General features: G+C 29.0%; 1 protein-coding gene across 5 annotated transcripts in view; it reads left to right on the top strand.

The window, feature by feature from the left end:
• The first annotated feature begins 570 nt into the window (after positions 1-570).
• LOC147065699 (uncharacterized) overlaps positions 571-13,385 on the top strand; it is a 45,712-nt gene continuing 32,897 nt past the window's right edge. For 2 of the 5 annotated variants that reach the window (XM_085956910.1, XM_085956906.1), the window contains exons 1-2: positions 571-632; positions 2,448-2,698. In XM_085956910.1, coding sequence (XP_085813036.1) covers positions 2,685-2,698 — 14 coding nt within the window. In that variant the 5' untranslated portion in view covers positions 571-632; positions 2,448-2,684. Of the gene's footprint in view, positions 633-2,229; positions 2,699-13,385 lie in introns of all 5 variants that reach the window. The other 3 variants (XM_085956907.1, XM_085956909.1, XM_085956908.1) reach the window with 3 other exon arrangements.

Here is a 13,385-nt window from a genome sequence, read left to right on the forward strand (position 1 = left end):
ATCGAAATAATAGCAATAATAAAAATGTTTTATTTTTATCATTCTGTTAATAATAATAAGTATACTATTTTCTCTTAAATCTTTGAAACATTAAATTGAATGCGGCCCACAAGTTAAACAAAAGATTGCCAATCCCAGCTTTAGACCAATGCATTAGTTGCATTTTGATTTTATTTACTAATTAAATTATCGCATACGTGGTAGAACCAATCAAAACGGTCGATCTTATTTAAATATTCTGAAATTGTAACGGCATTTTAAAATCGGGGCTTGATGTATCGGCTGAGAAAATGCCAATATAGAATGAAGTGGCAATGAAAATTGCTAATAATTTTTGCCGACAGTAAGTTTGATGTTTTTGATCTATGGATTAGAGATGAGTGGCGAAAAGATTTCTTCAAGTGGTAACCCTATCCCAGCTGTCCAAGCGGGTGCTATACTTAAACATTAGAACATTCACACGCCAGTAAAAAGCGGCTGACCCATCTCTTTGGGGCGTAGGAAGTATTATTAGCAGTCGACACATTGGCATTCCGATTCGTTGCCCACTTCCACACAAACTCGGCGTTCAGATCTCAGCCGTGATACAGCGCCAAGCGACGGAGTGCGACTGATCTGCCCACGATCCGCCGGTAAAAATAATCGATAATATTATTTATCAATTTCAAAAATCAAACCCTCACTTTCGCCGTAATAAAACAATAATAAATCAAAAAAACTGTGTGTTCCAAGTTTGAATTTTCAGTGACATTTTCAGATGTGCGCGAATGTCACTTTACGCGGGTTCTTTGTCATTGGATTGGAACGCGCGCGATTAATTTGAATTTCTAAACAAATATTCATAGTACATAATTTTTAGTGGTTATTCAAAGCAAATTTAACTTAGATAAAATAGTTGAAAACTAATATAAATTTAATATCATAAATACAAAATTACACACAATTAAAAATAAAAGTGATTCATGCAGATAAAAAAAAACTAGTTTATATTATTTATTAGCATTATGATTTTGTGGTTGTCTTCAAATATGTTTTTGTGGATAGAGTATAAAGTTATTTTATTCATGAATAAACAAAGCCCAAAAGCTTAAAAAAATTACTAGTATTATGAACATCTTAGAATATTTTATTCGGATATGTTTTAATTAAAAAATGTGTTAAAACGTATGTAAAATGAAGTGAAATGAGAATTCATTAACAATTATAATTATTCATATTTTGAATCAATATTCTTAATAAAAATCTTTGTGAAAATATATTTATCTTTTTAGCTAGTTTCCAAAAAAATAATAAATTACGGTGACCATTTTCCCCATTGTCAATTTAAAAATAAAAATCCTTATTGGTTATATTCTAAGTGCGGCCCTGTGTAGTATGCCAGAGCCAATCGAGGATGTATTTGCCAATTTGCGTGACGCGCCACTTCATAATTACATTTTATATCTCTTGAAAAGCTTCGCGAACGAGAGCGCCAAATGAAAGTGGCCATCTTTCTTTTTATGCGTGCAAATCAATGCTGCTGAAGTGTGATGCTATTAATTAAAGCCATATGCCAATAACATCGTGTTGTTAATACAAGTACTATTCCAAATTTGAATAACATGTATTTAAATTTTCAATACGCGCCAAAAATGTGATATTGTAATGATTTCGTTATTCATGAAAACGTTATAAAACATTTTGTAATTTAAACCTTCCCAATATAGAATATCTAAAAAATATCGGAATATTGCTAGACACTTATTATAAATACACAGCTACATTTTCATAAAGCTTTTAGCGTTGTGATTAACGTATTTCAGCATGGATACATGCTTTTGTCTTGACCTCCCGGGGGGATTCGTTTCGAAAAATCGCACAGGCGTAACGAAAAATAAAGTCACAAAAGTAGCGTTTCGGGAATGACGTGTAAACCCGCACCCCGCAATTTATTTTATTTTCTTTCGAATTTGGGCAACCAGCATTCTGAGAATTAGTAGGCAAAGCATGATTCCATGTTTAATAATTTTAACAATAATTGTCATTATTAAAGGATCAATTGATAAAATATATTATAATATACTTAGTTAAACTGTCATTAGATATCAAAGTGTGATTAAACAGTAAATACAAATGGAAAACTAATAAGAGATTTCGCCATAATGAAATTCATTGTATGAAATATTGCTGGTTTTTATATGTAAAAAGTCTGTCTTTAAACTGCTCTTGTTCTATCCACAATTAAAACAGTAAATACAAATCGAAGACTAATAAGAGATTTCGCCATAATGAAATTTATTGTCAGAAATATTGCTAATTTTTATATGTAAAAATCTGCGTTTAAACTGCTCTTGTTCTGTACACAATTACATATCGACGGTATCCACTCAATGAGTGACTTAAAAGCGTCATTACAACCCATCATCAGCCGTCCGGATGCTGATTTTCCCCTCATGATATATTTTTAGAGTTCTCGCAGTGAGTTACGTTTGCTAAGTAGCAGGGGCACGCGACGAAAACTATTTCAACTCTCTTAGTTGTGTAACAGGTATCCAAAGAGTGTGTTTATTCTAAAAGAATTGTATGAAAAGTCAGTGAGAAAAAAAAGTGTTGTATTTTGTAACACTTGCCGAATTGACGAAGGGAGTTTGGTGTCAATCTTGACTGCCTACGTGACATAGTTTGGATTATCGGTGACTGCAAAGATGGCTGACTATGGGTAAGAATATATATAATATATTATTTAATATTTTTGAGTAATAATTTGAAACATATATTTTTTTGTTAATAAAATCAAAGTTTACAAATATCCTGCTTAATCTTTCGCCCTTTTCATCCATGATCAATGATTAACATTTTCAAAACACTAAATATGATACATAAATATAAGAATTCATTATTTATCAATTCTTAATTAAAGATTACTATTATAATTTTGCTGGCAAAAAAGAAAAAAATCTTTTCATTTTTAATATCAAAAGTTGGCCCCTATCTCAAATAAGTTATGGTAGGTTTGTCTGCTAGTCAAAATTGAGTCAGAAATGATCTTTTCAAGAAATTCCATGTTAGTATAGTAATTATTAATATCATATTAAGTCGTTTGGTTAGTCACTATAATAATTGTGTTTATCACGTGGGAGAGAGTAGATCTATGATCTATGGTAGATCTAGACTATGAAATTTTAAATTTAGTAATTTTAATGAAATAACATAAATATTTCACACTTAATTCATTAATATTTCGTCACTTATGGCACTACAGCCCTTGGTAATACTTGACGTCCTTCAGGAATTTCTTCCATCCTGGACGATCCAACGCGAATAATCTTCCGTTGCTTTGGTCGAGCTTACTTAATTCATCTAACTAACTACCATATCGAGTATATACTACGATTAATCTATATACTATATAAATAATTTAGTATTATAAATGTAATAATTTTTCCTTTTAAACCACAATATAAAATCAGCTATTAATCGAAAAGAATTTTTTAATATAAGAACAAAATTATGTTTATTTCAAGATGTTTTATTCCATTTATCAATTTGACATTACCGGTTACAAAATTAATTAACATAATTTACTGAAGACAAAGACGACCTCATTCAAAAAAATATTGCATCTTCTACACCTACACAATAATACTATTAAGGGGGGACATGCTCGTCGAAGGTCAAAATTGAGTTTTTATTGTATTTTCAAACCATGATTCTGGACACTCCTTAAACGTTGTAGATAATCTATTTATATAATTTTGAAGCCTTATTATCCTTTATAGTTATTTTGAACATTTGATGACTGCATAAAGTATTTTTGTTACATAAAATAGTATTCTTTTAAACCTCTCGCTCTAATGTTTTAGAATATAGTCATATCTCGGTACATAACTGTGCAGCAGTGTTAAGATTTTTTACATTTATTAATTTTTGAACGCATTTATGAAACCATTAGTATAATTTATTACGAGATAATTTTTGTAAAATATTCACGATAAAAAATTATATTGATAATCTCTGTGATCCCAAATTTGACAAGAATTAGGCATTTTATTATTCAAAAAATCGGCAAGATTAACACATTTGAAGATGATTTTAAAGATATTTATTATAAGCTATGTCTTTGACCATTCAAGTGTGATAAACATCTTATGAATAATGATTGCTTTATAATAATTATTGACCTAAGAATAAGGTAGTGTTTTTTTGAAATACGCCATTTATTTTGTCATTCCCCAGTGGTTAAGCTACAACATACGGCCGTAGCCATAAATTGACAAACTATAATTAAAGTAGGGAGTAAAATTATGTTAACGCGCGTGTTTGAACATGTACCTAACTGAATTTTTTTTTATTTATTTTTAAACGGTACATGTTCAAACACGCGCGTCAATATCATTTTACTCCCTACTTTAATTATAGTTTGTCAATTTATGGCTACGGCCGTATGTTGTAGTTTAACCACTGGGGAATGACAAAAGAAATGGCGTATTTCAAAAAAACACTACATTATTCTTAGGTCAATAATTATTATAAAGCAATCATTATTCATAAGATATTTATCACACTTGAATGTTCAAAGACATAGTTTATAATAAATATCTTTAAAATTATCTTCAAATGTGTTAATCTTGCCGATTTTTTGAATAATAAAATGCCTAATTCTTGTCAAATTTGGGATCACAGAGATTATCAATATAATTTTTTATCGTGAATATTTTACAAAAATTATCTCGTAATAAATTATACTAATGGTTTCATAAATGCGTTTAAAAATTAATAAATGTAAAAAATCTTAACACCGCTGCACAGTTATGTACCGAAATATGACTATATTCTAAAATATTAGAGCGAGAGGTTTAAAAGAATACTATTTTATGTAACAAAAATACTTTATGCAGTCATCAAATGTTCAAAATAACTATAAAGGATAATAAGGCTTCAAAATTATATAAATAGATTATCTACAACGTTTAAGGAGTGTCCAGAATCATGGTTTGAAAATACAATAAAAACTCAATTTTGACCTTCGACGAGCATGTCCCCCCTTAATATTTTGATGATAATCAGCCCACCTTGTGAATCTAATATTATTACGAGAAGCGTTTACGCAATCAGAATATTAAAAAAATATATTTATGACGCTATAAACTTTTATCTAAAAGATAAATGAAAAATTTAATTATGAGAGATTTGCTGGCGGTAAATTATAATCTTTAATTTAAGGAAACAAAAAAGTAATTACTGTTTTCCATTTATAATCTATTTTGGATACTTAATTAACTTCCATTAATATAATTATGTATTTTGTTAACATCAGAAAAAAAAATATATATGTATTATTAATGTTATCTTCTATTGTATTATTATTATTCGATATATAACCTTATAAAAATACATGTAATTATAATATAATATTCTTCCTTTGACAATATCCGATCCTAACAGGATCACATGGGCCTCCACAGAGTGGAGGTTTATTTAATCAGATTTTTGTTTTTACGAGAAATGACTATTGGCCACTTGCTCAATCTATTAAGTTCATACTCTGACTCCACAAATTGAAAAACAATAATATTAGTATATGTCAGACCCAAGATTCGAATCTGGGATCTACGACATTATAAGCAGACGCGTTAGCAGCTCGATCATCGTGGGATAATATATTACATATCTATGTTTTAATTATCAAAATTCAATATTTAACTTTCTTTCAAAAAAATAAAGTATTTTAGCGTAAATTTCGACAATTTATTTAAAACATTTTCTTTCTCATCAAAATTAAAATATTTCAATTATTATTAATAAAAAAATATGGATTTAATATACTGTACAATATTTGTATATCCAGTTTAAATTATAATGATTTCTACGTATATTTAAATCATGTATTCACTTTTCAAGATCAAATTCGACTATTCATAAATTATCACTAGACAATAAAATCACGATAAAATGTTCTAGATATCGTATAATTTTTCCACCCACGTATATATAAATTACAGACAATTATTGTTATTATGCATGACATAATAATAAGAATAAATTAATGTGTAGTTGTAGTACGTGTGAACTTTTATTTAATAATTTTTTATTCTTTTTGATTTTTTCAAACGTAAAGAAATTTTTGTTCCTTTAATATATTTTTGTTTAGTAAAAGATAATAATATAGCTACTAATAGGGTAGATACTAGAGAGATAGATATAACCTAGCAGTACTGTACCTACACTAGGTTACACTCTATAAAAATCTAGTCAATATCCACACATCAGCTTATTTTCCAAATCCTATATTTTAAATCAAAATTTGTGGCTTTAATAATAATTAGATGTACAAATAATATATTAAAATATTCGGTACTTTCACGCGTGTATCCACACGTGTGTATATATCGTATACACAGTATATCGGGTATTTTCAAAATGTGTTTTCCGCTGTATTCCTGATAACCAAACAGTACCAAATATTCATTTACAAATAAAATATGTCCCATACCAAACCAAGTTGTATGAACAATAATTATATTATAACCTATATAAGTAAGCGATTTTTTTACCTGTTTAAAATTACACATCTGCCTGTTAAATGTAAGTACGTATATCATTAACAATATAAATAAATCGCAGAAATCGTTGTTTTATAACTTCGCCCATATTATTAATAAATTTCAGTTAATTGAGTAAGCAGGGAAGATTTTCGTGTATCTACCCAAACAATTTTCCTGGTGAACACGTGTGGATAGATTCACAATATTTTTCAAAAAAACTGTTAACTACCCACTGTCTTATTGAAGAAAATAAACAATCACCAATTAAATGAGTTACGTAGTGGATTATTCTGTTTATCAATTTTAATAACGCCCTGTTATAGTCAATATATTAATAAGTCTACATAGTAAATATTCTGTAAAGTAAGAATTTCTTGTATACAATGTAATTATTACCCTAATGTATTAATTAAGGTTTTTTTAATCTATTGCTAGAGATTTCAGACAAATACCAAGATAACCTTCATAATATATAATGTAACTTGACAATGGTCTTGAAAGCCAACATTGTTATCAATTAAAAACTATTTAAGTATATAAAATAATTTATTATTCAAAGTATCTACTTATATTACTATAGTTATTTTCAATTATATACGAAATCAACGATTGTTAAATTTAATATATTATAGTATCTTTGACTGCGACTCGCTGTCATATCGCCTCTTCTCATCTAGAGAAAGATCCGCCGATCAGGTACTTACTCCAATTCTGTTAAAGAACTTCACAATTTTGCCAAGCTCTTCCGTCTTACTCACCGCCAGGGCACCTTTCAATTCATCGACATTCTCAAAGATTTCCGCAATTCACAGCTGTACTCTATGTCGTTCATATTTAAGGTATTGTACTGTTACATGTACAATATCCTCCAAAATATTACATTCATGGCAGAGCTGCAAATTCTTAGAGTAATGATATATAGAGAGCCTATTTTTCGGAAAAATGAAGCCGTCTTTCTATAATTCCGTATAACGCACAGTAGAACCTCGATTTTATCATTATTAACTTAACTATGAAACATTATACCATCGTGTTGCTTCTCAAAACGGCTACCAAATTTAAACACAGCATAGTTAACAATATTTTCTACTCAAATAATTAAAAATAATTACCACTAACTTTATATTTAACACAAAAACAAAAAAATTCAGCAACACGTGTTTGTAGTATTTAAATGAATGTAATCAGTCAAATCCATTTTTACCGGTGACGCTAACAAAAAATATTTAATTCGGCCGTAGAAATTCTATCTTACTCTAACGCATAATGCGGAGATATAAGCGTACCGAATGCTTACTCACTCGCACTTATGATTCGTTATTATTTAGGACATCACATCTTTTACCCATTGTGTGTCCTGTTCTTAGCCTCTTAAGCTCATTATAATATATTGTGATAGTATACTTATCAAACTGTAATGTAATAATATAGTCAAATAAATATTACTTATAGTTAAGCTTACCATAGTTATGAAACTCTAAACCGGTACAGAAACGGGATATAATATGGCAAAGAAACAAATTTAACCACCAAAAATTGTTTTAACGTATGTACAAAAAAAGAATGCAGACATTTTAATTATTTTATTTATTTATTGTATCGGTTCGCGTTTCTTGCTGGAATATATTTTTTTCGCACCCTTCCACACTGTCTCATCACGTCATAATATACGCTACTACGGTCAACCATGACAGTTTATTATTGACAATTATTCATACACGGAGCAACCGGGACAAAATGCCAAACCGGGACGTATGGTAAGCCTAGTTATAGTTCATTTGATTAATTGATAATGTTACCGCTTGACTAAAAGAATTTCATAGATTATCTTAAAAGTTTATCGGTAATGCATGTTAGATAAAACTTCCGTCAAGCCCGTTACAATCTTATTTATCACGCGGTAATGGGATGATTTTTACAAGCTATTAGCGACAAATTTAGCGTGGAAAGTTACGCCTTGGTGGAGTTTCGAAACTGGGGCAGACATACCTACATTGGCGTACCTAATCTTATCCCCGAAGGATATAAGTTCGCTATAATATAAGTAAACACCTTGTGACGCTCGCGCGCCTGGAACAAAGCCAATAGAATCTGCAATAAACAAGGTGAAAAAGCGGTGTTAGTAATATGAAGCAAATTTTCTTCTGTTTTCCAGATATTTCGCCGAAAGCGCACACAATGTATAGCGATTATATTGCGGATTGTTATATTTAGGATAATATGCTTGAAATATTTTTTTTTTATCTCAAACGTTGAACAAAAGAAATGCAATGAATGGTTAAGATAAGCACATACAGTGTTCTTAATAGAGTTATTATTTTGCGGATTCCTATTATTTGACAATAATCTATTATTATATGTCAGATGTAAATATATATAAATAATCATGTTGTCATGCCGGATATTCTAATTTTATTTTGATACTAATTCTATACATGATTTTTAAACTAAAAGAACAAATTAATTGTTTAAAACTAGATAATGATAATACGGCTTACTTGAATAGTCATTGTGTGAGAGAGAAACATGTCATTTCGTCTTATTCTATGAGTTTCATACTTAGGAGCAAACACGTCGTTTATAATTGTGTTCCAACCGAAATTGCTATCGAATTAATTTCTAGAATTTAATAATATTTACACGATTATTTCTAAAATGGAATTCTTCCAAGTAAATGCAGACTCAATTAATAATATTTATTATTATTATTTTCTATGTATATATTTAGTTCAGTTGTTGCAAATATTTTAGTAATAAATTTTTATCTCAATGCCAGTGTGTCGTAAGTCTGATTTTTGCCGGATCACTGAATTTGCACGTAATTGATTATACCTTTCAGAGATAATTTACATTAAATGTAAATTTATTAAATTTTATACTCTTTTGTGACACTCCCAATGCCATAAAGCCATAAGTCCATTAATATCATGCGCTTGAAAAATCTTAAATTGTATTTTCCCAAAAATTTTGTTTTTAGATTTAAAACACACTGGCTCTCAGGTATAGAATTTATTGCTGAATTGCAAATATCAGATTGAAAATATAGACACGTTCTAAAAATATAATAATCAAAAGCCAGATATATCGATGCTTTGTCCAATAAAATGCTTGTACAACAGAAAAATATGCATTATTAAAATAAACCTCTCGAAGCGTAGGATTTTGACGGTTTACAAAGCGTTAACACATCAAATAAAAAAGTCCAGTGAGTATTTACCGGTTCGAAAAAATTGCCGTGTTATTTATAATATATTCAAACCGAACATCATGTTATTTATTAGTAAATCCTTTTCCCCAAACTACTCATTAAAAGTAGGTTAATTTATGAGTTCTTTTTACTATTCATACTATTTATAACGCTTATATTTTATAAATAATGATGAGTCAACATCATTTGTATGGTTCAATTTACTATTAGACGAAGGCCTCTCCAATCTGATTCAATCCCTTTCGGTTATGTGCTTTACATTACCACATACATCTGCAGAACCTAAAGTCGATTGCGCATTCTACGAGCTTATATTATATTGTAATCTATTCATTTTCATTGTTGGCTTACTCTATTACAGCATACCTATATCTTAAACAATGGATTATACACACTCACATAAATATAGTATATGTATGTGGCACCGAAGAACTATGAGTCGATAGGAGTGGAAAGAGCTAGGGGAGGTAATCATCCAGCAATGGATCGACCCCGTCTGATGATATAATATATGTATGTGTGTGTATAGTGATTTTGTCACATAATTTTTAATAACGATCAAAATTAATGTCGTCCACTTAGTTAGAGAGTATTGAGTTAGAATATCCACAAAAGTAATACAATATAATTATAGCAATTAAACTACCTATTATTCAATTGTTTCATGACAGCAACTTATATGCCAATACAACATAGGTATACAAATATTCAAGTACACAAATGATTTAAGAATATAACGTTCTTAAATAATACTAATCTTTATTGGTTGGTATTGGTTTTTATTCATTGTTAAGTGAAAGTAGATAAGTGAGGAAAAGTGTGCCATATTTTGTAGAGCTAGTCTATACCTTTATTTATTTTCTTGCAGGATTAAACATTCGTCCCTTATTGAGCCTAGTCCAGACCAATATACATAATATGTTCGTCAACATTACTTCATCAACTTTTGCCGTTACACAAATGCATGTACACTATTATTTTTTTGAAAACATTGTTATCAAATTAAAAATTCAAGACAGCTTACGTTGTACAAATTTCCGCGTTTTAATCAAAATTTCCGGGTGAAAACATAATATAAAAAGCAGAAACATTTCAAATATATTTATATAAAACATTGTTTTTATATAACAAAAAAATATATATGTACATATTAGTATGTTGGTATTAGCTATACTTACTCGATTTTCATACAAATCTCGCCCATGCAATATTTAACGATATCTTTGAAAATTACATTAGATATTTATAAATCAACTAATGGGAGATAATTTCTACAAAGAATTCATTTCAATAAATGTTTCAATTGTGAACTAACAGCCAATTTACGTAAAGCGTGTTTTAAATATTTTTTAATATGATTATAATAATGTATTTTCATTGGAAAAATTATGCGATATAAAAAAATTCGGTTTAAAAAAAACTGCTTTAGTTAATAAGCTAATAAAATAAATGTCATATATTTTTTATTTAAAGTTTTAGATTTCAATCCCTGTCGTTTATTATTAAATTTCTTCGAGAATTTATATCCATCCTTACCATAAATAATTAACTTTCCAATTATTGAACCATTAAATTCAATCTTTGATATATACAACATAACAGTCATCATTGTTTTACATTTTTGGAGAGTTAGTTCTTTTCTTTTATCACTTCTAATCTTTGGTCTTCTTTACCGTCTATAAAACTCTCAACGCCTTATTCGATTAAGACATATATTTTTTAAAATCGTAATTTCTAGATTAATAATTTATATCGTATTAATGATTAATTATAAAACAGCATAGTATTGTAATCTCTCGACACTATTATGTGTATATTCGAACGCCGGGGTCACCACTTTAGATGTCGACGAAAGAGGAGGAGATAGAAGGTCGTTGTTGCTTGGTTGTTGAGATGGGAGTTTATTGGTCGATACAGGAATACAATAATAAGAATGATAACTTGAGATTATAATCGTGGATAATGATGTACCGGTAAGATCAAGATTATCTAAAGATTAATTCTATTGATGAATCGAGAAACTTAATTCGAGTGAAATAACGGATACTATGTTGAGTGAAGAACCCGTGACAATAGAAGTACGTCTCGTGACGGACTCGACGAGTTGAGTGAGGATTTATAGATTGTACTTCTTATTTATGCTAATGCAGTACATATATTACAAGAGATATTGTCGTAATTACCAATCAAAACAGACCCTACTGATCTAGTTATGATTGAAGAATCGCTTATTTTGTTTTAACCACAAAACCTACATATTAAAGTGTGTCACTCAACAGGTATGAATGCTACATAATCCATTAAAAATTTGTTGAAATAAAATGTAGATTGACATTGCGTTCGTAATATTTTATTCCGACACAGATAATGGAGCTATAATTTAAATGTACCAAATCGCGAGACAGTGGAGATTATTATTGTTTTAGTAAAACATGATAATTACCTCCATTTATTACGGTTGGCTTGAAATATACCAAACCCACGTAAAAGATAAATCGAAATGACAGCATGTTAAACAAAATGTAACGTTTTCTTATAAACGCTTTGTTATTTAATGACATTATTTATTTTCAACCAAAAATATAAAAGGTTGAAAAAAATGACCATGGGCATTTATTATTTAGTTATAAGTATTAATCCAGTACAATAATATATATTATGTCTTTTACCAACCTTATTTTTGCACAATTAAAATAACGAAAATTATGTAATAATTTGAATTGAATTATTATGTTACTTGCTATTCACAACAAATACAATTTAAAAGTACAAAGTACCTAAATATTTTTTTTTATTTGATAAATAACACATGATAAAATTGTTATAGGTTTATCAGCTTTGTAAATGGGAAACATTATATTTAACACATAAAGTGCTAAAAAAATCTGCATTAATTATTATTAACCTATATAATTCGGAGCATTTTAAAAACATATATTATTTTGAAACAATATTCATGCATCCATCGGATTTTAATCAATGTGCTTTACCAATTAAGTCACCGTATCGCAAATATTCCAGACATGAAATATTGCTAGATTTCTTAACTTAACTCTTTTCCTATAAATATTGTGAAATCTGTTATATTATTCTATAATTTTTCCCCATGCACATTAAAAAAAATATCCTACGGTACAATTTTGTTTAGGATAATATGCAACATATTTTTAAGCTTTTAATATGTATATATACGCAACCTTGAGGATTTTGCTATTGGTGAGTTTACATAATGCCTGAAAATGCTGAAAGGCGAAACAAGGATCCCAAAAAATATTCAAATGGACTGAAATCAATTAGAATCAAAATTCCATTAAGTACACAAGGTTATTGTTCTTGTAAAAAACGTTTTCTTTATGATCCAGTTATAAAAATATGTGTACTGTGTCACGTGAAATAAAATTCGTACAACGTCAATCAAAAAAGATTCTAAGATATATTATGGCACTGCCAGTAATCTAGATGGGAGTGAGGATGATATTTTTTGGAAAGGGAAACATTTTAAAAAATCCTAGGAAAGAATTGTACCGAATCACATCGTCCAAAATATATATTATATTCGGGACAATACGGTGATATGTAGCTATATTTTCGCTATTATATCGCGTCTTTCGTTGCGTCAAGGTATTGTTTGTAGGCAGTTTTAATAATAATTA

This window comes from Rhyacophila brunnea, unplaced genomic scaffold, assembly GCF_057557595.1.
Source record: "Rhyacophila brunnea isolate RB1 unplaced genomic scaffold, BYU_Rbru_1.0 scaffold_6, whole genome shotgun sequence".
Taxonomy (NCBI): Eukaryota; Metazoa; Arthropoda; class Insecta; order Trichoptera; family Rhyacophilidae; genus Rhyacophila; species Rhyacophila brunnea.